Genomic DNA, 27,261 nt, shown 5'->3' on the forward strand with positions numbered 1-27,261 from the left:
TCCTCGGAATTGGCCTCAGCCCTCATCTCCTCTGGGAGGCCTTCTCCAGCCCACGCCCCACCCTGCCACACCCCTGCTGGGCGCTGTTCCCTACGGAATACAGGCCCTCCCCTCCCCTCTGGGCTGGGGGCAGCTGGAGCTGAGTACAAGTCTTACTCACGTTGGTGCCGCCAGCCCCAAAACAAAGCCTGGCCCACGTGGGTGCTCCACGTACGTGTGTGGCTCTGGGCTGAGATATCGGGGGTGGAAAGAGCCGGTAACAGAAACAGAACGTGCTGGAGGAAGAGCAGGTTGCAGGGAAGGCTGGCACAGATAACCACAAAGAGAAAGAAGGCCCCCGCATCACGTCTTCACCAAGACCCCACTGGCAAGGCGAGGACAGCGCCTTTTGGTGAATGCAGCCGTGACCCAGAGGCAATGCCGGCTGTTCTGGTGTCTGATTTGATTGCATCTGATTTCAGAATTTGATCTCTGCTTCCTTCTGAAAACCTCCTTCCCTTATGTCAGTTGTCAACAAGCCCTTGTCTAGTGCGGGCAGACTGTTTTCCATCAAGCAGTCCCAGCCAGGCTAACAATAAAATGGTTGGCAGTGAGCTTGGGGGCAGCAACCTGTTTCCATCCACTTGTCCCCACAGCTAGGGGAGCCCTGGCACACAGCTGACCCTCAATAAATGCTTACTGAATGGGTGAGTTGTGTCTGCTTCCCCAGGAATAGGGGTGGAAGGCCTGAAGCCCCTGGGAACCGGTGGGGGCAGACAGCCTGAGATTAAACTTGATCCACAGATAATCCCCCAAATCCAGAAGCCACCTGGACAACAGTTGGCTGAACTGAGCTCCACCGTGGGATACACGCTGATGCTACTGATGAGTTCACCACGGATTTCCCCGGGACCAGAAAACAGCTCCTCAAAATACAACTTATTATTCTAATCATTATTGGAGAGTGACAGAGAAAAGAGCGTCAATCCTTTGAGGGCAGAATCCATTTAGGGAGATTAAATGGCTTTTCTCACCGCCGATCCCCAACCCCCGTTTTTACTTTTAGAATCTTTATTATGAAAAATTTCAAACATACAGAAAAGTGGAGAAAACAATATAACGAATTCGGCCACCCATCACCCAGCCTCAGCGATGACCAACCCGCGCCCGACCCCTCCAGTCATCCATACCCCACCCCTCGAGGCAAATCTCCCACGTCCTCCCCTTACACGCGCAGACCTCAGTAGCGACAGGAATCCGTTCCGGACTCCTCTGCGGCCCTGGCCGGCTCCCTCGGCCCTGCTCAGGGCGGCACGGGCGGGTTCTCGGCCCACGTCCGTGAAGCCGAAGGCCGGATCGTGCGGCGCCGCCCCGCCTCCCACGGCGCTTCCTCCTCGGTCCGCACCGCGGGGGTCACTGTGGCCCGGAGCGCCTCGACACACGGCCGGCAGCCGCGGGTGATGCGCGAGTGAGTCCCTCAGCGCAGCGCAGAGGAGAAAACGAGGAGGCGCCTTCCACTTCCTCTTGCTCTAATGCCGGCACCCGCCCCGCAAGTCCCTCGCCCCCGCTGCCCCGCCCCCGGTAGGGCGTGGCCACGGCCCGAGGGGCGGGGAAACACCCATATTTGGCCTTATATGGGCAGCCGCGTCACGGACGGTACTCATTCACATAAAACGCTGCGCGGCCGGCGGAATCCCCGGCTTCTGTGGCGGCGAGCGGCCGGGGTGGGTATCGAGCGCGCGGGGCGAGAACGCGGAGTTGCGCCGCCGCTCGGGCGCCGGGCTCCGTCGCGGCCGTAGCCCCGCGGGTCGCCCTCCCGTGCCTCGCCCGCGGGCATCCTGGCCGTGGGCACCCGCGGGGCGCGCGGCGCGGGGCCGCTGGCCGGCGGCGGCGGCGGCATGAAGGTCACGTCGCTCGACGGGTGCCAGCTGCGCAAGATGCTCCGCAAGGAGGCGGCGGCGCGCTGCGTGGTGCTCGACTGCCGGCCCTACCTGGCTTTCGCCGCCTCGAATGTGCGCGGCTCGCTCAACGTCAACCTCAACTCGGTGGTGCTGCGGCGGGCCCGGGGCGGCGCGGTATCGGCGCGCTACGTGCTGCCCGACGAGGCGGCGCGCGCGCGGCTCCTGCAGGAGGGCGGCGGCGGCGTGGCGGCCGTGGTGGTGCTGGACCAGGGCAGCCGCCACTGGCAGAAGCTGCGGGAGGAGAGCGCCGCCCGTGTCGTGCTCACCTCGCTGCTCGCCTGTCTGCCCGCCGGCCCGCGGGTCTACTTCCTCAAAGGTGAGCGCGCGGGGTCCCTGCCACGCTCGCCCCTCCGGCGCCCCCGGGTCCCTTCCCTGTGCCGGGGCGCCATCCTACACCCTGGGACCGGGAGAGTCACCACCTGCCGGAGTCTGCACTCTGGGGCTTGTTGTGCGTTTGGGAGGGCACTGCAAATGTCAACACTCAGAGCTCCCCCTCTTCCCCACCCGAGTTCCTCGAAAGCGCCTGGCAGCCGGTTTGTCCGCCGGGCTGGGTGGAGTTGGTTATGCTGCGGGGTTGCTGCTGCTTAGCAGTTTGGGGACCGTCGGCCCGTGCTGGGCACGAGCCCCCTTTCAAGACCCGAGCTTCGCCGCTGTCGCTGGGGTCAGGGCTTGGGGCCTTCCTGATAGACTGATCTGGTGGGATCAGCAGGTCGCGACCCCTTCCCCCATGGTGTGGCGCCATGGTGCCCCCCTTCCTCCCGCCTAGCCACCTGTGTCTTCACCGACCCCTCTTGACTTTTTGACCTGGCGAGTCCCTTCCCTTTCCATTTCATTTTATTGCTTTTTATTGTTTCCCTCCGGCCTCTTCTCTCCTAGATCTTTCTCTAGCTCAGTTTGGAGCTCACATCCTTCCCACCCTTTTCACCTCCTCCCTCCTCCGCCCCAGGATTATCCTTGGGACCCATCCTGAGCCGAGCCTACAGCCGGCCAGCCAGGAAATAGAGGTGCGCGGGGGCAGGGTGGTGTGGAGATTCTGCGGCCTTTGATTTGACACCTCCCGGAGCTACCACCACAGGCCTGCCCATTTCACCTGCCGGGAAGATAACTTTGGCTTCTAGTGGTGGGTGGGTGATTGACTCTCAAAGTCCAAAGCACTGGTTTTTTCTGGGTCACTTCCTATGACTGCTCCTGCTTTGTATTTGAGTCCTTTGTAACCTCAAATGACACCCGGGGAGACCTGACCCACATGAAGAGATGAGGGCTCAGCCCCAGCAGGGCCCCAAGGCCGTGCCAGCCCTGGCGCAGGCACCTTGGAATGTAACAGTGATGGGGATCAGAGCTCGGTGCAGGGAGCCGGCGCCGAGAGTTAGGAGCCTGTTTTAAAGCCGTGCAACTTGAGTTTCACACACTCCGGGCCTGGAAGATTCTGGAGACAGTTCCCCTCTCTGCTAGCACCTCCTGCTGACTGGTCCCCTGTTGATTTCCTGTTGAAGAGATAACAGAGGTAGATGGTAATCGTCTTTCTTCTGGCAGCCTAGCCCCCAGGGGATAGAGGGATGGCCTTCTGGCTCTGCAGAGGTTTCAGCGCGGCTCCTGATTTCTTTCTCTTCCCAATATGGTTTTTGTCTCCTGTTCTTAGGAAAAGTTTATGCCTCCTAAGTAGCATGAAAGAGGTTCCAGGAGACCCTTCCTGGTCCCCGCTCTGCTCCCCATGCTTCTCTAAGCAGGCCCTGCTGACAGTTTAGAAGTTACCGCCACAAAGTAGGCAACTCTGTAGACTCACATCTCAGGAAAACTGTTCAAATGTTTTTTAAAAGAAGGTAACATATACACAGGTACAAATTTGAACAGCATGAAGGCCATATGATGAGAAGCGGGTCTTCTGCATATCTTAGAACCCAGTTCCACTCCCCAGAGACAGCCAACTATTTCTTGTTTACCTTTAGATAATTTTTCATAAGAATCTTAGAAATAGATTGATTTTGTATAGTTCCTGTCTTGCCTCTTGTAATCCTAGATCAGGGAGACTTGTCCATATCTGACCATACATGTCTGTTTCACATTGAACCGGTCTCCTGTAATGGCCATTAGGTTGCGTCCGGCCTCACTGTTGCAAGCAGTGGGGTAGATCTCCTTCTCCATGTGCTCTTGTGTGTGCAGTGCCTTTCAGTGAATCATGAGAATTGCCAGGTCAAGAATTATATGCATGTTAAATTTCAGTAGAAACTGCTTCATGCCTACCCTTATAACACTACTACTAAACTTTAAATTGTTGCCAGAGAAAATTTTTATTTCTTAACTCATGTGCAGATAGGAGTTCAGGTTTTAATCTGGTGGCATCTGAGATCTTGGCAGGGTCAATGCCTTTTTACACTTTCCATAATCCCCTGTCTCCCAAACAACCACTAAAATGAAATGGTGATGACTGAATTGCGTGGTCAGTGCTTATTTATATATAGTTTCTGTGCTGTCTCTGTTCCCTGGTAATGTGGTGGTGATTGAAAGCAGACTCATTCCAAAAGAAGGCTGAAGTAGCTCTAAGAATTGCCATGGCTTTTGCAACTTAAGTGAGGCACCAGAGAGGAATGTTCTGTCTCTCCACACCTCTGATGGGAGTGGGTGAAAGACTGAGACCATTTAATCTGTAGGATTCCTCTGAATCCCAGCTTGAAGAGGCAGGGCCCTGTTTATCTGTCCCTGGACTAAATTTTGTCAACAGCAGGCAGGATCCAACCCATACCCGAACCTCCTATCTGTCCTCCCGATAGCCAACTCTGAAGTAATCTATTTAAAGCCAGAAGATGGGGTAGCCTGAAAATTTCCTCTTCCCCAACCTTCATTCTGAAGTTTGGGAGGGCCCAGGTCATTCTTAACTCCAAATTCCCATCCAAATCCTTGTTTGTCTCCTGGAACCCATAATGTTGAGGTCTAGGCACAGGAAGTGATCAGGTGGTTTACTGACTAGGGATACCTCTTCCAAGGAAGCTGTGGGTCAGTGTGAGCCTGTGTCTTTCTCTCTTGACTGCTGGAAGGTAAGGGGCCCAGGGGCTGTGGCAGAGCATGGGAAGCTAAACTGCCTATAGCACCACCTTGCACCTCCGCAGTGGCCTCCCGTTATGGTGGGGAGCATGGTCATTGGGGAGGACCGAGAGCTCACGGGCAGGCGCAGTGGGCTGCTAGTGAGGTGACCACAGAGGAGATCTGGGTGTACTAAGTGGGGGCGGGGCAGTTCCAGCAAGCTGAGAGGAAGCAGTAATGGCAGGATGACTCATTCTAGGAATTGGCTGCAGCTTCTGGGAGGGAGTTGGAGACTGCCTTGTAATCCATTAACCATTTGTCTACTGCAGGGCTTTAAAAAAGCCAGCATCACAACACCCAAAGTCACAAAAGAAAAAGGGGGTTCTTTGGAAAATTTGTGGTCTCAGAATGCATGTTTAATGGATCTGACTTCAAGTGAATTCTCTAGGCCAGAAAAAGACAAGTGGGCTTTCTGGAGGCCCTGGGAAATGCCTCAGGTTGCTCTCTGGGTTACCAGCAAAGGAGTTTCCCAAGCAAGGGTGGCCTGTTGCACCTGGCAGCCCTTAGCATTCTGAGGGTTCTTCCCCACTCAGATGGGCCCAAGAAGGCTTACTTACATTTGCAAGTTTCTGTGACTTGCTCAGAGGGTTGTTTTTTTTGTTTTTGTTTTTGTTTTTTTTTGGTCGTTTGCTTTTTTGTTTTGTTTTGTTTTTGTTTGTTTTTTTTTTTTTTTTTTTTGAGACAGAGTCTCTCTCTGTTGCCCAGGCTGGAGTGCAGTGGCATGATCTCCGCTCACTGCAAGCTCCGCCTCCCGGATTCACGCCATTCTCCTGCCTCAGCCTCCTGAGTAGCTGGGACTACAGGCGCCCGCCACCACGCCCGGCTAGTTTTTTTGTATTTTTAGTAGAGACGGGGTTTCACTGTGTTAGCCAGGATGGTCTCGATCTCCTGACCTCGTGATCCGCCCACCTCAGCCTCCCAAAGTCCTGGGATTACAGGCGTGAGCCACCGCGCCCGGCCTCAGAGGGTCGTTTTTACCTTAAATCCATTTGGAGAGGTGTAAATGTAATATTAAGGATTCTGAGAGTCATACATGCTATAAGTTGACTTATTGATTGGTTGGGGGGGGCGTGCAGGAGGAGTAGAGGAGAAGTAGGAAAAGTGGGGATAAGAAGATAGGGTGGTCACGAAGGTGACAGAGACAGTTTTTGCTCAGGAGGGCTGAGAATTAAATCCAGAAGTCCTTATTCTTTCAGTTGATTTAGAAGGTAGTTAACTGGATTGATGACTTCAAATTGGACCTAGAAAGGATTGTCAGCAGTGTTCTTAGCACCTTGGGAGTGAGAAGCCAGGCTATTTTACTGCCCTGAGTTGAAACCTCATATCAGCCTCCATTTCCTTATGAATGGAGGAGGTACCAGCTAGAATCCTGCTTAGAGCAGATGGGCTGGGGAAGAAGGCACTTTAGGAGCCTATCTTCTCGCCAATTAATGAAATTTTGCATAATCACGCCTTCCTTTTAGATAAACAAGAGAGAAAATAGCCTTTGTTTTCTGGAGGGGTTTGGTTAATATTTGCCAGATGCTAGATACTTTCTTTCACAGTTTAAGCTGCTTCTGATAGACACAAAAAGTTAATCATTGCCTCTGAAGGAGTTCTTTTTAGAGGTTTGTGTGTGCGTAGAGTCCCTTTCTGTTCTAAATCTGTTTGCTGGTTTTGCTCAATTTTTAATGACCACAATCTGTATTGGCTTATTATTATTATTATTTAACTGTGTAACCCTCAGAGTATTGATTACCTATGGGTATTTTCTGACAGGGTGAGAAATTGATGCTAACCATCTGTCTCACCTTTTTGTTTTTTTTTGTAGGGGGATATGAGACCTTCTACTCAGAATATCCCGAGTGTTGCGTGGATGTAAAACCCATTTCACAAGAGAAGATTGAGAATGAGAGAGCCCTCATCAGCCAGTGTGGAAAACCAGTGGTAAACGTCAGCTACAGGCCAGCTTATGACCAGGTACATGATGGGGAAGAGGTATCCTGAGTGGTATTCTGGGCTCCTGTCTGCCTTCTTTCCTCAGCACCTGACTGTTCTCTCCCCACTCTGCAACGATGGTTGGTTCTTTTGTGGATCAGGGTGTTGGCAAAATCCCCTGGCTTTAGGGAGCCTCTGTTGCTTGCCAGCTTGAGTTTCCATCCAAGAGTAAATGGGCCTCCTTCCAGCAAACAAGCTGACAAGAGCAAACCAGCCACAGGATGCTTGGCAGCTTCTGCGGAAAAGGGGAAGTGAAAGCTACATTATTGTCATCTGGCTTCGGAGGTTCAGAGAAGCTTTGAAATACTGGTCTAGGTTTCCCTGAAGACATTTCAGAGTTGACTTTCAGGCTTCCTGTGTTGCTTTTCTCTGTAATTGTCCACGCTCTGCAGTTTCTGCAAAGCATCCCGGTACCTGTCAAGGTGTGTCTTGTTGGTATGTTTAACTGAAACTGGTGTTGGTGGGGGTTCTATAGAGGAAGTCCTGTTTGGGTGGCTAAGTAGGCTCCTCTAAGGGGTTCTAATGCTTACAGTTCCACAGATACTGAAACCAGAGGAAATCAAAAGATACTAGAGGGCTTCATGTTTCTGTAAACTAGTGAGTTTTTATGTTTCTTCTAAAAATGAGTGCTTTGTGATAACTCATTAAAGGGAAAAATAAAGTGGAAGGGGGTTACGTAGTACCATCCAGGAAAATGAAAAAGCAGATGAGAATCCAAATCTGGCAGAAACCAGAGGTAAAAACCTGCCTACTCATTTTATGGAAGGGAAGAGAAGTGTTCTGTGACAAGTGAGATTCTTGATTTTGCAGAGTCCTGCAGCTGGTTCAAGGCAGCATCAGGCTCAGAACCCCTTTCTCTCAGCAACCTGTTCTGATTATTTCAGGACCTTGTTCTGTTTTCCGCATGGCCTCTAATCTAGACACCTGACCTGGTGGGAGTAACCTTTCAAACTTTTCACGTAAACCAAGAACATATCCAAATCATAAGAAGAAAGATTGCTAGATGCTAAAATGCCAGCTCCCTGCCATGAGCAAAACCCTGTCCCTGGGGATAAACTTCGAAGCAAAGCCAGGCGACCTTTTCTTGAACGGGCTCCTTGGTCAGGAAGCCTATTAGCTTGTCCAGATGCCAGGGTTAGGATTTGTTTTCCTTTATTAAACACCCTTACAGTGTATGACGAACCCATGGCTTTCAAGCTGTGGACATCTGGCCTCGCTAGATTTCTACTTTTGTTTGTTTGTTCGGGTTATATTTTCCCCCCATTTCTCAGAAAGTGAAAGAGAAATAAGAATTGGCAGAATGTTGTGAAAGCATAGCACATCTCTGGCCAAGTGAGGGGTGAGAAGGCCCTGATGTGTCTTCAAGATTCATCTGGGGAACCCCCTAATGCTATTTCTTAGAAACGCTTCTGCATTTAGAGCAGCCAGGCGAGGTCATGTTAACTTTTGGGGTTTCTGAAGGCCTTTGGCTTCTTCCCTCTTGGTCTAAACAGAAGTTCAAAAAGGGAAAGAAATGTAGTTTCAGGGGTGTGTTCGGCTAAGCTCCAAAAGAAATTGGATAGATTCCAGGTCTGGTGTATCAGCAATTTCCAGGCACTCAGGAGAGGAGGAGATCTTGATTCAACCCTCCAGCCTGCTCCTTAAAGGGCGAGCCTGTTAGTGTCCATTGGTGGGGACCCGTAAGTCATCAGTGGCCACATGAATCTGGACTTGGAACTCTGACTCCTTTCCCAAGAACTTTGTACCACCTCTGCTGTTTTCCTGATTTCTAGCTGGTGAGGATGCTGTGCCCAGGGAGTGGGTCCAGCTCAGGTCAGGACTAGACCTGCTTGGATTGCCTAAAACCCTGTGTCTTCCCCGTGGAGAGAAGCCACGTTCTGTTCATTCTTCAATCCCAGTGACAGTGGCAGCTATGTAACGTGCCAGGTTTTAATGCATTCATTATCCCATTTACACCTTACCAATTATCCAGAGAGGATAGGTATTATCTCCTGTTTAGAGACAAAGGTCATAGGTTAAAGAAACTGTCCAAGATCACATCAGGTAGTAAGCATGGAGCTCTGGAACTTAACCCAAGAGCTCTGCTGTCTGACGCCCAAGCCCAGGTTCTTAACCGTTGCACCACTTTGCCACCAGGAAGGCTGCTCTGTATGCATGGAAGTTTGGAGAGGTTTTGAAGAGGGGATGCAGATGGACATTTTATCTCTAGAGGAAGAGAGGAAAGCAGGGAATTTTTTCCTTCCTGTCTTTACCTGAAATACTTTCTCATATTGATCACTATTGAAATGGAGTCAGACAAGGCCTTGCATCTCATGCTACACCATCAGTTTTGGGTTTCAGCCCAGCTCTATCACTGACTAGCTCTGACTTGGACAAGTTATTAAATGCATCTGAGCCTCAAGTTGCCCATCTGTAAAATGGGAATAATGTTACCTACCTCACAGATTTTGTGAAATTGGTATGATGTAGGCACATCTAAAGGATTAAGCCCCCAGAAGCCAGCCACAGTAGATGCTGATAAAAATACCAGTTGTTATTATTACCTTATGTAAAATCCTCTGTAATTTTCTTCCAAGTGACTGAACTGGCCTTTGCTTAAACACTTGAGTTCTTAGGAAACAAAAAGCTAACGCCGGGTGCGGGGTAAATTGAGAATTGCCTGTGGCTGGCCCCTGTCCCACGCACCCTTCCCTGTTATGGATCTGGCTGAGAGTTTCCATTCCGCTCTTATTCCAGGACAGGAAATGGAAACACAGGAAGCAGATGGTTGGCATGGGAAAGGCTCCCAAAGACATAGCCACTGTCACCCAGCCCCGTGTTTCCCTCTCAGCCTCTAAGGGCTCCCATTTTTCCAATCATCACTGACTTTTCTGCAACCTTTAGAGCCCTGTAAATGCTGAGACTGCCAGAGTCTAACCGGTGGTTCATTTTAGTTTTGCCTCAAGGTGGATGGTCTCTGGTTCCCCCTTGACTAGAAACCTGGGGTGTGGGTAGCCTCCCAAAAGGATGGCTCTGTAAGTAGGTCTCACCAGCACCCCCAACAAACCTCCGTGTGAAGAAGGTCAGAGGCGAGGAAGCCCCTCTGCTTGTGGCCTGACAGCATTTTTTATCTAAAGATTCTGAGTAGGTAGTGGTTATTTTCATTTCTAAAAAGCATACTTTTTTGTTGGGGGTGGAGGTGCATTTTAACATCTCTAAAACCTGGATGCATCTTAGGATCAACAGTGTCTTAGGTTTGATGAAATACACTATATAGGCTAGGCTTGGTAGCTCATGCCTATAATCCCAGCATTTTGGGAGGCTGAGGTAGGAAGATCGCTTGAGGCCAGGAGTTTAAGACCATTCTGGGCAACATAGCAAGAACTCAGCTCTACAAAAAACAATTATAAAATTAGCCATACGTGGTGGTGCATGCCTATAGGCCCAGCTACTTGGGAGGCTGAGACGGTGGGATCTCTTGAGCCTAGGAATTTAAGATTACAGTGAGCTATGATTGTGCCACTGCACTCTAGCCTGGGTGACAGAGCAAGACTCCGTCTTTCCAAAAAGGGGAAAAAAAAAAATACGCTATATAAAATGCCAAGGCTGTAAAGGAGGACACACACCATGTTGAGTCCTGGTCCATTTTAGCTGTAAAGAAAGTGAGACTGTCCCAAGGCAAAGAGGCTTGCCCTGGTACTCTCAGGGCAGCTGTAACTTCAACACAGCCCCATAGATATTTCCCATGATACCACATGGCTTCTCATCCTTGTCAGCACAGGAAGAATGCCATCATATCCTACCTCCTTGATGTGTGCAAAAATGTGAACTCTTTGCTGTGTGGATTTTGCTGTCATTGAGTCACAAGGCAGCCACGTAAGGTAGAGTTGGCCAGGAGATACCACCCACGCTCAGTTGAACTGCCCTGGCTCTGAACTCTACTGGGAAACCAGAAAGGGAACCACCCATCTTAAGCAGCAAATAGGTCAGAGTTGTTTTTTCCTCTCTCAAATGAACAAGCTAATCCAATATTTCCTGATTGTCCTTTGTCCCTGCTTCCAGGGTGGCCCAGTTGAAATCCTTCCCTTCCTCTACCTTGGAAGTGCCTACCATGCATCCAAGTGCGAGTTCCTCGCCAACCTGCACATCACAGCCCTGCTGAATGTCTCCCGACGGACCTCCGAGGCCTGCACAACCCACCTACACTACAAATGGATCCCTGTGGAAGACAGCCACACGGCTGACATTAGCTCCCACTTTCAAGAAGCAATAGACTTCATTGGTAGGTTTAGCCATTCCCCCTCAGTTATTTTGGGAGCCCGTTTGGGGCATGTGTTCTTGACTTTTGATGCCCTGATGGAAGCTACCTTCACTGAAAGAAAAGTGTCTTGTATATGCTACTGCTAAGAGTTGGAGCCAACATGGGATGCAGCTACCAAAAAGGTGGAAGGGAGGATTTAAGTTGCCATTAATAGGAGCTTTAATTTGCAAGATAAATGAATTAATATAATTTTATGGCAGTACTCACTGCCGATTTTGTTATTGTTTCTAGCTGGGCAGAAGCTGAGCGCATCCCTGCGTAATGCTCCACACAAGGAAAGCAGGGGAAAGAACCTCCCTAACTGTGCTTCTACGTAGATTGGGTTTATTTTTAAAAGCAAACAGAAGGATTCAGAGAGCACTACTTACGCACTGAGCCCCAAGGGCCCCCAGCAGCTTTCCATACTTTTGGCGAATGGCTTGGGGCAATTTGTTTTGCATTTTCAGCTAATTTTGGATTAAAGATAGCACTTGACTCAAGCTCCGTGCTGTATGCACAGAAAAGTTGGCATCTTTTGCCTTCTTTCTGCATTCTTGTTAGGCAGTTATGTATTCCATTGCATAGACCTAAAAACCAAGGCCTTGGCCTCTGATCCTTCCGCCAGGAAAGGGCTATGGCCTTAGGGTTTCCAGGTGCTCTGTGTTGCGTGGGTTGTTCTCCCATATGGCATCTTCTCCCCCATCCATCTTGCTAGGAGGCTGCCCTGACTTTTTTCTGTTTCAGATTTGCAAGTACCACTCTCTAACCTTGTGGTCATGCCCCGCTTTCCAGCGCCCATCTTCCTCTTTAACATACGTAGTTGTTGAAACTGACGCATGAATTTTCTATATCTTGTTCCAAGGGATGTTGGAGGAGGAAAGGCAGGTGTTAGCACAGCAATAATTACTTAGCGCAGGTAGCAATTAAAGGCCCCCCTTGAGCCACATGGTGGCTCTCTGTTCACCACACAATTTCTGCTCCCCAGGAAACCTGACGAGAAACTCATCAGAGGCAAAAGGCCGAGCCTGTCCTGCTTGTCCCCTGAGCCTCCGGGCTAAGATCATTCCTTTGGAGTCTGAAAGGCAGCCAAAATGATGCGTTCAGGGTGGGAAACCCTTGACTTGTTCTCCCTGTCCCTGGGAATGCCTTGCCCTTCTCAGCCTGTTGTTTAATTACCTGGGTAGCTACTTCATGAGGTCATGAAACACGCCCCCATCCAGTTCTCAGAACCTTCCTTCCCCATCCTGTGTGTGTATTGTGTCTGTGTACACACAATCCACAAACCCACAGCGTTTCGAAAGCACAGGATGCTTTTTCTTTTGGCCCTTCCATTGCCCTGCTAATGGAAGGAGAGACTGGGCCTCCCCAGTGAGCCATGTGCTGAATATACACTGACCCCTTCCAAGGGAAGAGGGCCATGTGGAAGGCAGGCCCCGAGGTGTCGAGCGGGCTCCAGAGACAATGCACTCTGGACCCTTTGCATTCTTGGATGTGGCACTAGGCCAGTTAAAAGCTAAACTTCGAAGGAGGCCAACAGAGGAGTGAAGGGAAATAGGAGTCTGACCCTATAATTCCAGGGACTTGGGGGTCAGACCCCTTTGAACTAATTTGAAGAGACTGTTTTGTTTGTTTTGAGTCAGACTGAATTGGAGGACACCCCTATTGAACTGCTTTGGGGTATCCTGTGGGGTTTTTGTTCAGATGGGGAAACTCTAGGATTCCTCCCTGATGCCTCAGAAATTTTACCTTTTAGATTTTGCAGATTGATTTGCATCCTTTGACCTTGGGGCAGGGAAGTGGAGGGTGGTAAGGGGAATGACTTTTTTTTTCTTTTGGCCCTTCAAAATCTTAAATGTGTTTGCTTACTGTAGCCTGCGTAGTGCCAGCTACATCTAACTTCCTGTGATGTAATTGTTTCCTCGCTAGCAAGAGAGGGAATTGGAAAGACTGTATTTTTTGTGGATTTGATGTGTATGTATCTTTAACCTTTCATCCCTTCCCATTTTTAATAGTTGTAGCTGGTTTTCTGGGGGCGGGGGCTGGGGGGTAGAGCAGGAAGGGAGGCATCCTCCCCTTTTTGTCATATTGAGCTAAAGAATGCTAACTGATGGTGGTAGCTTTATAGCAGCAACTCCCATTGTTGAGCAAGATGGAATTTGTGAAAGCCATTTATATCCTCCGTCTAGTAGGCGTCACTTAGCCAGGGCTATAATTAGTGGCCATGTGCTATTTATTGTGTGTTTGGTGGTGAGAACCCTGGGAGCTGAGCCAAGCATCCTGCCCTGGCACAGCAGGACAGGGTGCCTGGAGAGGCCGGAAGACCTCTACCAGGATTGGGGTTAGGTTATTACCCTTAGAATCAGACCTGGAGAGGCAAGAGTTGCTTCTCCAAGTCAGTCTTTGAGCCTGGGATGCTCTCCTTAGAAAAATGTGCGTGCCCAATAAAAATGTGCACAATTTCAAGGATGTTCCAGTGCCCTCTTGGAACCATCAGTGGAACCTAGGTTAAGATGGCATCCCCAGGAAGGGACTTCTCCAGGGCCATCGCCTCCAGAGGCAGAATCTGCAAGTATCCTGGGGAACTGTAAAGCCACTGTAAGGAACATAAAGATCCTACTTGGGGATAGTCTTTGCTGGGATCCCAAAAGCTCTGTCCTCACCAGTGGGGATTAAAGACTGGCAGAAGTGTAGTGTAGGGCCACGGCTCTTAACACAGGCACAACAGTTTCATATCTAGGTTACTCCAGTGTTTGATTCTTACGTTTTGCCATTGCCCTTAGATTCTAATCCCAACTGACTCCCACCATCTTTTCTTCCTTCCAGACTGTGTCAGGGAAAAGGGAGGCAAGGTCCTGGTCCACTGTGAGGCTGGGATCTCCCGTTCACCCACCATCTGCATGGCTTACCTCATGAAGACCAAGCAGTTCCGCCTGAAGGAGGCCTTCGATTACATCAAGCAGAGGAGGAGTATGGTCTCGCCCAACTTTGGCTTCATGGGCCAGCTCCTGCAGTACGAATCTGAGATCCTGCCCTCCACGCCCAACCCCCAGCCTCCCTCCTGCCAAGGGGAGGCAGCAGGCTCTTCACTGATAGGTCATTTGCAGACACTGAGCCCTGACATGCAGGGTGCCTACTGCACATTCCCTGCCTCGGTGCTGGCACCGGTGCCTACCCACTCAACAGTCTCAGAGCTCAGCAGAAGCCCTGTGGCAACGGCCACATCCTGCTAAAACTGGGATAGAGGAATCGGCCCGGCCCCAAGAGCAACTGTGATTTTTGGTTTTAAGACTCATGGACATTTCATACCTGTGCAATACTGAAGACCTCACTCTGTCATGCTGCTCCAGTGAGATAGTGAGTGGTCACCAGGCTTGCAAATGAACTTCAGACGGACCTCGGGGTAGGTTCTCGGGACTGAAGGAAGGCCAAGCCATTACGGGAGCACAGCATGTGCTGACTACTGTACTTCCAGACCCCTGCCCTTTCGGGACTGCCCAGTCCTTGCACCTCAAAGTTCGCCTTTTCATTTCAAGCATAAGGCAATAAATACCTGCAGCAACGTGGGAGAAAGAAGTTGCTGGACCAGGAGAAAAGGCAGTTATAAAGCCAATTCATTTTGAAGGAAGCACAATTTCCACCTTATTTTTTGAACTTTGGCAGTTTCAGTGTCTGTCTCTGTTGCTTCAGGGCATAAGCTGATCACCGTCTAGTTGGGAAAGTAGCCCCTAGCCCCACAGGGTTTGTAGGGACATGATCAGCATCCTGATTTGAACCCTGAAATGTTTTGTAGATACCCTCTTGGGTCCAGTGAGGCAGTTGGTTGAAGTAGCAAGATGTTGGCTTTTCTGGATTTTTTTTTTTTTTTTTTTTTTTTTTTTTTTTTGCCGTGGGTTCTTCACTGACCTTGGACTTTGGCGTGATTCTTATTCATACTTGAACTTGTCTCATTCCACCTCTTCTCAGAGCAACTATTCATTTGTGAAAAGAGTTTTTCAGATCATAGACCAAAAAAAGTCATACCTTCGAGGTGGTGGTAGTAAATTCCAGGAGGAAAAGGGTCCTTGCTGGGTATCCTGGGTCAGTGGTGTTGAAAACTGGTTTCCTCAGCTTCCTGTCCTTCTGTGTGCTTATGTCTCTTGTGACAATTGTTTTCCTCCCTGCCCCTGGAGTTGTCTTCAAGCTGTGGACTTCTGGGATTTGCAGATTTTGCAATGTGGTACTACTATTTTTTCTTTTTGTCTGTTGGTTATTTCTCCAGGGGAAAAGGCAATAATTTTCTAAGACCCATGTGAATGTGAAGAAAAACAGTATGTTACTGGTTGTTGTTGTTGTTGTTTTTTATAGTGTAAAATAAAAATAGGAAAAGGAAAAAAGCACTTCTTCTTGGTGAATTGGGATAAGGTAGAAATACCCTTGGGTGGGGACCCAGCTTGCTTCACTGGGATTTATTTCTAAATGAACAACAGGGTGATGGTGGTGGAGGTGCAACTATAGGTATGATGATACAGAATGTTGCTTTCCAAGTGAGGGGTTTCCCTAAGTTAACTTGCAAGAGAATTCCTTAGTGTAGGCCTCATAGGGAGGTGGTGAGAGTATCTGCCCACTGAGGGCCCTTCACTCCTATCACACTAGGCAAAAAGCTCTACTTGAACCTCAGATTTCTCACCTGTGAAGAGTGAGCTGAGTTAGATGATCCGAAGAGTCCCTTAAAGCATAAGGCCCTTGATTCCAGTAAGCCTGAGTGCCAAGCTTGTGGCCAGCCTCCCCAGTGCTTGGCATGTGGCAGACTCAGAAAAGGCTGGGTAAGTGGCCAAGGGATGGAGAAGTGAATGAGGTGAAAATTTGCCCTGCCTGCCTACCTGACCCCTCTTTCCACTCTTGCAACTAATTCTTCTAGATAATTCCCCGGGAGTTCCAAGGTAAATCCCTCAATGAGTAGGTTTAATCGACTTGCTTTGTAACTTCCTCTACATAGGTGGAGGAAGGAAGGGGCAGTTGTCAGCTTCTCCCCATGATTGGCTCTGCCTAGGCTCCAGCCTAACTCCTGGGGCCTGTTCCTAATCTGAGGGAACAGGGAGCTGGTTGGGGTTTATGCCATCCCAGTCACCTGATAAACACGGGGATTCCAGCCATACTTCTCAATGCTGGAGGGTTCAAAGGGCGTCTAGTTCTCCCGACATGCACTGTGTCAACAAATAGCAAGATGGTGGTGGAGCACAGGCAGCCCAGCTCTCTAAATTCCTCACCTCAAAGGCTTTGCGTGAGGTCTCCACCTGCCTTTCCTTTCCCCACCTCTCCATTCAGAGGTTCCTTGGAAAGTCCACAGATGAGAAGGTCACCCAGGGTTAGGATGCTGATTTTTTTTTTTTTTTTTTGAGATGGAGTCTCACTCTGTCACCCAGGCCGGAGTGCAATGGCGCCATCTCGGCTCACTGCAAGCTCCGCCTCCTGGGTTCACGCCATTCCCCTGCCTCAGCCTCCCTAGTAGCTGGGACTACAGATGCCCGCCACCACCCCCAGCTAATTTTTTTTTTTTTTGTATTTTTAGTAGAGAGGGGTTTTCACCGTGTTAACCAGGATGGTCTCGATATCCTGATGTTGTGGTCCGCCTGCCTCGGCCTCCCAAAGTGCTGGGATTACAGGTGAGAGCCACCGTGCCCAGCCAGGATGCTGAATTTCTTTTAGCCCACTCCCCTCATCTGTGTAACCAACGGCTTTCACAGTGAAGAGCACTAGACCAGAGAGGGAGAAGTTCTGGGTTCTAGCCCTTGCCCTGCGCCCAGCTCTCCAGTGCTTTAGAGCTAATCTCCAACCTCTACGGACTAGATTTCTCCAGGGTTCTAGCTGGTGCCTAATGCCTCTTGGTGTCCCATCTCTGAGCCTCTGACCAGCCTTGGAGTGTGTCCCTGAAACCTGCCCATTGTGTGGGCCTGTGCAGTTGTGGAGTGGCTGAAGGAACCTTGGGTAGGGAGAGCCAGGGAGTAGGAAGCTGGATGCAGGCTGGGGTGATGTGCTAAGCTCAGCCCACTTGCTGACATTTGCTTTATTGCATTAAAGTATTTCTCTGAAGGGTGAGTAAGTCCTCTAAATCAGGCATATGAGGATTGCTCATCAGCGGGTGAGTCACTGGAGGGTAAGCCAAGTGAAGCCCCACAGCTGGGGATGGCTCTAGAACCCTCACTCCACTTAATAGTCTCTTCATTAATTACATCTCCATTCTTGCCAAGACCAACTCTACACTGGCTTCCAGTGCCAGATGGGGAATTCAAGCTGATGGCGTTATAGATCCTTCATCCCTAAGTTTTGAGAAACACCTCTGTCGGTCTCCAAGCATCATCGCACATAGAGATGTGTTCAGGAAAAGAAAGATGTTAGTTCTGTCTTTCCCAGCTGTACCTGTAGGCAAACCCCCTCAGATCCACCCTAGCTTATGAGCTAGGCCCGATGGGGCAGGAGTTGTGTGAGCAGTCTCTACTCAGGATCCAGTGTGCTGGCAGAAGCACTGTGTACTGTGGATCTTCACTGTGTGAGGCCCTCAGGAAAATGCCTCCCCGATTTCAATACTCTGAACAGCTCTATCTCTTTGAGTTACTGGTAGTTCTTCTGAATACCATACAGGTCATGACTGCCCCTGTTTCCCTTCCTTGCTAAGGCCACCAGGCAGCTCAGAACTAAACTCTTAGCCCACTTCTGGCAGTTTTGTAGGAACTTAACATGAATTTTGGGTGTTGATTCCACCGTTTCCTTTAAAATTTCCCATCTTTATTTTTCTTTTACTTCCATTTCCTCATCATCCTTAAAAAAGAACAGCAAAACTTTTACACTCTCTTTAAATAGACTCCAGTGCGTTTATGGAATGAAATAGGGTATAAATATATAGAGAGTAGCCTGTGCATCCTCAGTGTTACTATTCTCCAGCTCACTTTGAAGGGTTCATCCATAAGACTGGGTTCCTTTACCTTTTCAGTGAGTCTGCCGAGTTCTGTATTATTTCTGAAATAGATTCTGTCCAGAGCCCAAACCTCATAGCTGGGGCCCTGGATCCTTGCCTCAGAATCACTGGCACTGCCATCTACTTTCAGCCTTGTATTCTGCTGCCAGTACGATTCTATGGGGAGTGCTGGCACTGATGGACAGATGCTCAAAGCTCCAGCACTGGCCCTCCTGACCGTTAACCACTGGATGGGATGGAGGGGACTCCCATGCTTAGATAACCATCACCTATCCATTTGACAATCAACCCCTGCTAGAACCTGGGATTCGGGGGAAAACAGCCATACAGCCATATGGCCCCACCCTCATGGGTTCCATGAGTACTGATGACTGTTCACTGGCTTCCTGTCCCAGCCTGGAGCCAGACTCCTTAGTTGGACCAATGTCCTTAGCCCCACACAGTGCCCTTCTCCAGTTCCCCTCTTCTAGGCTCCAGCTTCATCTTCTGTCAGTGGTTCAGCACAACCTCATACCCAAGCTCCTCAGATTTGCCAGCCTGTGGTTATGGCTGTGTTACCTGTGCTAACAATCCACACCCTACTCAGCCCATCCATTAGTCTCTCTTGCATTCTTCATTAACTTTATTTATTTATTTATTTATTTATTTATTTTTATTTTTATTTATTTTGAGAGGCAGTCTTGCCCTGTCGCCCAGGCTAGAGTGCAGTGGCCCGATCTTGGCTCACTGCAATCTCCGCCTCCTGGGTTCAAGCAATTCTCCTGCTTCAGCCTCCCAAGTAGCTGGGATTACAGGCTTGTGCCATCACGCCTGGTTAATTTTTGTATTTTTAGTAGAGACAGGGTTTCTCCATGTTGAGCAGGCTGGTTTTTAACTCCGGACCTCAGGTAATACACCTGCCTTGGCCTCCCAAAGTGCTGGGATTACAGGTGTGAGCCACTACCGACTGGCCGTTCATTAACTTTTTTATGAACACCCCACCTCCACCTCCCACCTCAGAGTTCAAAAAGAAATGAGCTCTTATTGAGCCCTAGCCTTTTCTGGGCTATTTGGTTAGCATCAGAAATGTTTATAAAGCACCTACTGTGTGCCACAAACCAACCTAGACACACAGGCATCATGTCTAATTCTCATCACAGCCTTGTATAATTTTTTTTTCGTCTCACTCTGTCACACAGGCTGAAGTGCAGTGGTGCGATCTCAGCTCGCTGCAACCTCTGCCTCTCGGGTCCAAGCAATTATCTGCCTCGGCCTCCTGAGTAGCTGAGATTATAGGCGTCCACCACCATGCCTGGCTAATTTCTGTAATTTTAGTAGAGACGAGGTTTTACTATGTTGGCCAGGCTGGTCTTGAACTCCTGACCTCGTGATCCACCCACCTCAACCTCCCAAAGTGCTGGGATTACAGGCATGAGCCACTGTGCCCACCCATAAATGATTTTATATCTCATTTTTACAGATGCACAAACTGAACCTCAGAAATATTAAATAACTTGCTCAAAGTCATGCAGCTAGCAAATGGTAGAGCTAGAATGAAGCTATTTCATTGATCTTGTACCCCTCTGAACACCTGGGGTATATAATAGGTACTTCTGTCCATTGGGCTTTCATTTGCAAGGAAGTCTCCTCAGTCTACATTAAGGAAAAGGGTTTGTGGATAAATGCAAATAGCACTGAATGCCCAGTTACACTCCATTCCAGCCTCATTGACTTTCTGACAATCCCTTAAACATGCCAACCTCCCTCCCGCCTCAGGACCTTTGCACATGCTGGTCCCTTTAACTGGAACCTTTCTCCTATAAATTCACCCTCCAACCGATTAACTCATACTGGTTTTTTGCCTCTCAGTTCAAAATTCATCTTCCCAGGGAAGCCCTCCCAGATGAGGTCAGGTGTCCCTGTTGGCTCTCTCATAGTCTATATCTTTTCTTCATATTTAATCAAAGTTTAAAAATTATTCATTTCTCTGTGGTTATTTTATTAATGTCATCTCCTTCAGACTAGAAGCACCAGGAGAACAGAGATTATATTGCGTTTCAAGAGTAACCAAGCACAGGGTTTGACTTATCCTAGGTGTTCAATGATTACTGGTTGAGTGAAGGAGTGAAAAAGTGGCAAACAGAATGAAACGCTGATTAGAAGCAGAAGCTGTTCTCTCCATTTCTCTCAGAGCCCCTATGACCCTCCAAATGCGAGTTCCTTTATCCTGGGTCTATTTGCTGGTTCTTCCCCAATCCTGGAGGAAGCAGATTCCTAGCCTTAGCTAATTACTGCTACCTTATTGGTCAGAGGCCATGTTACCCCTTCACCTCATTGGTCACTGGTCAGCCTAGGGCTGGGCTGCCCTTGGGTCAGATGCCTACCCTGAGATCAATTGGTTTCCTCTAAGTTCAGAGACCTGCCTTGCTCAGATTCTGAGACTTGAGCGTTCCATAAGAAGTCTCCAGAAAACTGCCATAAAGAACAACCCTACAGATCACCTGAGCCCAGGAGGTTGAGGCTGCAGTGAACCATGATCACACCACTGCACTCTAACCTGGGCAATAGAGCGAGGCCTTGTCTCAAAATAAATAAAACAACCCTACCCTGCTTGCCCCAAAGTGATCAATTATGGTAACTAAATTTTTTTTCTTTTTTTCTTTTTTTTTAAATTTATTTTTGAGATGGAGTCTTGCTCTGTCACCCAGGCTGGAGTGCAGTGTCGCCATCTTGGCTCACTGCAGCCTCTGCCTCTCAGGCTCAGGTGGTTCTCATGCCTCAGCCTCCCGAGTAGCTGGGATTACAGGCGTGCATCACCACGTCCAGCCTTTTTTTTTTTTTTTTTTTGGTATTTTTAGTAGAGACAGGGTTTCACCATGTTAGCTGGACTGGTCTCGAACTCCTGACCTCAAGTGATCTGCCTGCCTTGGCCTCTCAAAGTGCTGGGATTACAGGTGTGAGCCACCGTGCCCGGCCATGGTAACTAAAATTTAAACCCTGTTTTATTTGTACTAGTAGGTCTGATTCCTTCCCACTGCCCCATCACCCATCCCTAATACACACCCATTCACTTACGAAGTTTATAAAAACCAAGAAGCCACCAAACAGGGGCTTAAAGCAGGCCCTTGAATTATCCGTGCATTTTTCATTCTGGGCTTCTTCCAGAGGTGAGGAGAAAATGTATTGCTTAAAAGGAACTAACCTCCCAGATGGTGAAGCCTCAAGTATGTCACCATGGTAGAAAGATGAAAAACTTTATCGGCCGGGCGTGGTGGCTCATGCCTGTAATCCCAGCACTTTGGGAGGCCAAGGCAGGCGGATCACCTAAGGTCAGAGTTCGAGACCAGCCTGGCCAACGTGGTGAAACCCTGTCTCTACTAAAAATACAAAATTAGCCAAGCGTGGTGGCACATGCCTGTACTCCCAGCTACTCGGGAGGCTGAGGCAGGAGAATCGCTTGAACCCAGGAGGTGGAGGTTGCAGTGAGCCGAGATCACACTATTGCACTCCAACCTGGGCAACAAGAGCAAAAACTCCATCTCAAAAAAAAAAAAAAAAAAGAAAAGAAAAGAGAAAGAGAAACTTTATCCTCACAAGGAAAGAACAGTGGACTTAGAATCAGGAAGCATGGCTTCTGGTGCCAGACCCGAGGGAACCCTACTGTCTGGGACCCAAAAGGGAAGCTGCTCCCAAAGGCAACCTGTATGTACATAAGTGTAAGTGTGAAGGTTGTGGAAGGAGGAGGGGGTGCCAGGAGCAGGTCCTGTAATGCCCTAGAGTTGCCAGACTGGAAGTAATTTCAAAAGTTCACATAGTTCTATCTCCTGCTTCAGAAGAACCATCCCCAAACTAGGCCAGAATGACCTGTTTTCTATAGAAAAGCAGAGGAGAGAGAGAACATATTGAGCATTTACTATGGTCCAGGTGTGTGCTGGGTGCTTTGCATACGGTCCCTCATTTAAGAGCTGCAAGAACCCTGCAAGATGGCTATTGTTAGCCCTATTTTACAGATGAGGAAATGGAGAGATGACCTATCCTGCCCAAGGCTACACAGCTACAGTCTGTGAATTTTAGAGCCAGGCTACCCGACTTGCAATGGACTTCCAGGGCTGTACTCTTTCGCCTAGACCAGGGTTCCCCAACCCCCGGGCTGCAGACTGGGTACCAGTCAGAGGCCTGTTAGGAACTGGGGCGCACAGCAGTAGGTGAGCGGTGGACAAGTGAGAATTGTCTGAGCTCTGCCTCCTGTCAGATCAGGGGCGGCATTAGATTCTCATAGGAGTTCAAACCCTGTTGTGAATTGTGCATGCAAGGGATCTAGGTTGTGTACTCCTTATGAGATCTTATGCCTGATGATCTGAGGTGGAACAGTTTCATGCTGAAACCATTCACTAGCCCCCCCACCCTGTCTGTGGGAAAATTGTCTTCCACAAAACTGGTCCCTGGTGCCAAAAAGGTTGGAGACCACTGCTCTAGACTACGCTATGTTCCAGAAAAGGAAATTTAACAGCTTCTTAGTATGTGTCTCCATGTCTATACCCCTGAAATGTGGTTATGAAATCTGTTAGGCCAGGTGTGGTGGCTCGTCCCTGTAATCTCAGCACTTTGGGAGGCTGAGGCAGGGGGATAACTTGACACCAGGAGTTTGAGACCAGCCTGGGCAACATAGTGAACCTCATCTCTATAAAGAATTAAATTTTAATTCTACAAGGAATTTTAAAAAATTAGTCAGGCATGGTAGCACACCCCTGTAGTCTCAACTACTTGGGAGGCTAAGGTGGGAGAATGGCTTGAGTCCAGGAGATCAAGGCTGCAGTTAGCTGTGATCACGCCACTGCACTCCAGTCTAGGCAACAGAGCAAGACTCTATTTAACACTGAGCACTGAGGATTGGACACGCAGAAGTGGGATTTCTATGGGAAAGGCTATTGTGGGAAGGATTCAAGTCTCGGAGACTTTGCACACCTCCCTCCCTCTGCCTCATCGCTTCCCCTCATCACCCTGCTCATTTATGGCTGTCCTTTGGCCCTCAGTCTTTTTTTTTTTTTTTTTTTTTGAGACAGAGTCTCGCTCTGTTGCCCAGGCTAGAGTGCAGTGGCGAGATCTCGGCTCACTGCAAGTTCTGCCTCCCAGCTTCACGCCATTCTCCTGCCTCAGCCTCCCAAGTAGCTGGGACTACAGGTGCCCGCCACCACACCTGGCTAATTTTTTGTATTTTTAGTAGAGACAGGGTTTCACTGTGTTAGCCAAGGTGGTCTCGAACTCCTGACCTCGTGATCTACCCGGCTCAGGCTCCCAAAGTGCTGGGATTACAGGCATGAGCCACCGCATCCGGCCTGCCCTCGCTCTTGATTCCCTTCCTCAGCCTTCTCGGATTTAAGGATTCTATATTAGGTGTCTTTCTGGTACCTATACCTTTCCTTCATAGTACTATCATGTGGGAATTAAATAATGATGCCTGTAATTTTTAAGGTATAATTTACATACAATAAAAATTTACTAATTTTACCTTTACAGTATAAAGTAAATTAAGTAAATAATATTAAGTCTTCTAAACTATGAACGTGGATGTCTTTCCATTTATTCAAGTCTTCTTTAGTTTCTCTCAACAATATTTTGTAGTTTTCAGTGTACAAGTCTTGCACTTCCATTGTCAAATTATTCTTAAATATTTTAGGATGCTACTGTAAATGGATTAATTCATTTACATGTAATTTCATAGATAAATTGATTTTTGAGTGTTGATCAAACCCTGCATTTCTGGGATAAATCCCACTTTACCATGACTTTTTTTTTTTTTTTTTTTTTGAGACAGGGTCTCTGTCACGCAGGCTGGAGTGCAGTGGTGAGATCAAGGCTCACCGTAGCCTCCACCTCCCGCGTTCAAGAGATTCTCCAGCCTCAGGCTCCCTAGCTGGGTCTACAGGCGCACGCCACCAGGCCTGGCTAATTTTTTTGTATTTTTAGTAGAGATGGGTTTTCGCCATGTTGGCCAGACTGGTCTCAAACTCCAGGCATCAAGTGATCCGCCCACCTCGGCTTCCCGAAGTGCTGGGGTTACAGGCATGAGCCGCCGTGCCCAGCCTATGTTTTTTACATGTTTCTGGGTTTGATATGCTGATATTTTGTTAAAGATTTTTGTACTCATGGTTATGAGGAATATTTGTCTTTGGTCCTTTCTTTTTTTGTGATGTATTTGTCTGGTTTTGGTATCAGGATAATGCTGCCCCCATGAAATTGTTAGGGAGAGGTCTTTCCTCTTCCAAGTTTTTGTTTGTTTTTGAGACAGAGTCTCGCTCTGTCGCCCAGGCTGGAGAGCAGTGGCACGGTCTTGGCTCACTGCAAGCTCCGCCTCCCGGGTTCAGGCCATTCTCCTGCCTCAGCCTCCCGAGTAGCTGGGACTACAGGCGCCCGCCACCACATCCGGCTAATTTTTTATATTTTTAGTAGAGGGGGGGTTTCACTGTGTTAGCCAGGATGGTCTCGATCTCATGACCTGGTGATCCACTTGCCTCAGCCTGCCAAAGTGCTGGGATTACAGGCGTGAGCCACCGCACCCAGCTCTTCTTGCAAGTTTTTGTAAGAGAGTGTATAGAATTGGTAGTATTTCTTCCTTAAATATTTGGGAACTTACCAAGAAGTCATTTGGGACTGAGCTTTTCTTTTTGTGAAGCTTTTTAGCTATAAATTTGATTTTTTGTAGATAGATAGAGAGCTATTCCAGTTACTTAGTTTTTCCTTGAGTGAGCTTTTTTCTTTTCTTTCTTTCTTTTTGAGTTGGAGTCTTGCTCTGTCACCCAGGTTGGAGTGCAGTGGCACTATCTCAGCTCACTGAAACCTCTGCCTCTTGGGTTCAAGCAATTCTCCTGCCTCAGACTTCCGAGTAGTTGAGATTACAGGCATGCACCATGATACCTGGCTATTTTTTGTATTTTTTTTTTTTTAGTAGAGATGGAGTTTCACCATGTTGGCCAGGCTGATCTCCAGCTCCCGACCTCAACTGATCCACTTGCCTTGGCCTCCCAAAGTGCTGGGATTACAGGTATGAGCCACCGCACCCACCCTCCTTAAGTAAGCTTTGGCAATTTGTGTCTTTCAAATAATTTGTTCATTTCATTGAAGTTGCTGAATTTGTTTAGCATAAAGTTGTTAACATTTCCTTGTTATCCTCGTGAGGTCTTAGGATCTGTATTGATGTTCTCTCTCTCATTCCTGATAATAGTAATTCTTGTCTTTTCTGTTTTGTTTTTTCCTGATAAGTCTGGATAGAAATTTGCCAATTAACTAGCATTTGGTTTCATTGATTCTTCTGTATTGTCTATTTTCTACTTTACTAATTTTCACTCTTTATTTTTTCCTTCTTCTTGTTTATTTTGTGTTTAATTTGCTCTCCTTTTTAATAGTTTCTTAAGGTGGAAACATCACTGATTTCCTACTTTCTTCTTTTATAATATAAGCACTCAGAGGTAAAACTTTGCCTCTAAACCTCCATAAATTTTGATACGTATATTTTTATTTTTATTCAGTTCAAAATATGTTCTAATTTCCCTTATAATCTCTTTTTGATCTACCTGATTAATTGCAAAAATTGAAGAGTTTTCCAGGTATCATTCTGTTGCTGATGTCTAATTTAATTCTGTGGTGGTTAGGGAACGTACTTTGTGTGATTTCAGTAGCTTCAAATTTACTGACTAATTTGATGGCTCAAAACATAGTCTGTCTTGGTGAGTATTTCATGTGCCATGGAAAACAAATGTGTAATATGCTGGCTTAGGGTAGAACGTTATGAAATGTCAATGAGGCCAAGCTGATTGATGATGTGGTTCAAGTCTTCTATATACTTACTGATTTTCTGTCTACTTTTCCATCGATTACCAAGAAAGGAGTATCTTCAACCAAAATTGGGAGTTGCCTATCTCTCCTTGCAGTTATTAGATCAGTTTTTGTTTCATGTATTCTGAAGTTCTGTTAGGTGCAGCAATGTTTAGGGTTGGTGTGTCCTCTTGATGAATTGACCCCTTTATGATTATGAAATACCCTTCTCTTATTTAAAACAATTTTTTAAAACATTTTTTTTTCATTTTTTGAGATGGGATCTCACTATGTTGCCTGGGCTGGTCTTGAACTCCTAGGCTCAAGTGATCCCCTGCCTCGGCCTCCCAAAGTGCTGGGATTACAAGTGTGAGCCATTGTGCCTGGCCTGAAATGTTCCTCTTTGTCCCTGATAATATTCCTTGTTCTGTTGTCTATATTGCCTGATATTAATATTGCTACTCTTTTTTTCATTTTATTTTATTATTTTATTTTATGAGACAGAGTCTTGCTGTGTTGCCCAGGCTACAGTGCAATGGTGAGATTACAGCTCATTGCAGCCTCTGCCTCCTGGGCTCAAGCCGTCCTCCCACCTTAGCATCCCAAGTACCTGGGATTACAGGCACACATCACAGTGCCAGGCTAATTTTATAAAATTTTGTAGTGATGAGGTCTCACTATATTACCCAGGCTGATCTCGAACTCCTGGGCTCAAGCAATCCTCCTGCCTCAGCCTGCTTACAGGCATGAGCCACCATGCCCAGCCCTTATATTAATAAATTGGTTGGAAAATGAAGAAAAATGTTTCTTCACCCTTGATTTGCATAATAAGTGGCTGGCCCAAGGAATATGGGGATGGCCTCACTGTGGCATCTTGGCGGTGACTTCCAGTGAGAGTAATGAACAGTCCTTGAGTCTCTGGCTGCTTACGGCTGCATCCTGGGCCACATGTCCTCCTTTGGATGATGATGATATCTCTTAGTTACTGTCCTTTGTTGGGCTTCCTTCTGAGTCTCCTTTCCCGATAGATGTCTGCAGCCAAGGACAGCTATCATATGACCTTAAACTCCTTTTAAAGTTTACAAGGACATTGGCCTTTATACCAGAGCATTAATAATCATGATGGCTCACATTTATTGAGCCCTTTCTATATGCCAAGCACCTTGCTAAGCCCTTTGTGTGCATTTTCTCTTAATTCTCACTGCAACCTGAGGAGGTAGATACCACTCTTTTTTTTTTTTTTT

At 48.0% G+C, this 27,261-nt stretch overlaps 1 protein-coding gene across 2 annotated transcripts; it reads left to right on the top strand.

The window, feature by feature from the left end:
* The first annotated feature begins 1,677 nt into the window (after positions 1–1,677).
* Positions 1,678–15,650, top strand: DUSP5 (dual specificity phosphatase 5). Of its 2 annotated transcripts, XM_050804283.1 has the most exons (5): positions 1,813–2,256; positions 6,829–6,977; positions 11,037–11,256; positions 14,098–14,404; positions 14,443–15,650. In XM_050804283.1, exons 1-5 carry the CDS (start codon positions 1,878–1,880, stop codon positions 14,513–14,515), a joined length of 1,128 nt encoding a protein of 375 aa, XP_050660240.1. In that variant the 5' UTR covers positions 1,813–1,877; the 3' UTR covers positions 14,516–15,650. The 2 variants fall into 2 exon arrangements, with proteins under 2 accessions (XP_050660239.1, XP_050660240.1); XM_050804282.1 differs by having other exon boundaries at positions 1,678–2,256; positions 14,098–15,650.
* Positions 15,651–27,261: the final 11,611 nt, after the last annotated feature.

Source organism: Macaca thibetana, chromosome 9 (assembly GCF_024542745.1).
Source record: "Macaca thibetana thibetana isolate TM-01 chromosome 9, ASM2454274v1, whole genome shotgun sequence".
Classification (NCBI taxonomy): domain Eukaryota; kingdom Metazoa; phylum Chordata; class Mammalia; order Primates; family Cercopithecidae; genus Macaca; species Macaca thibetana.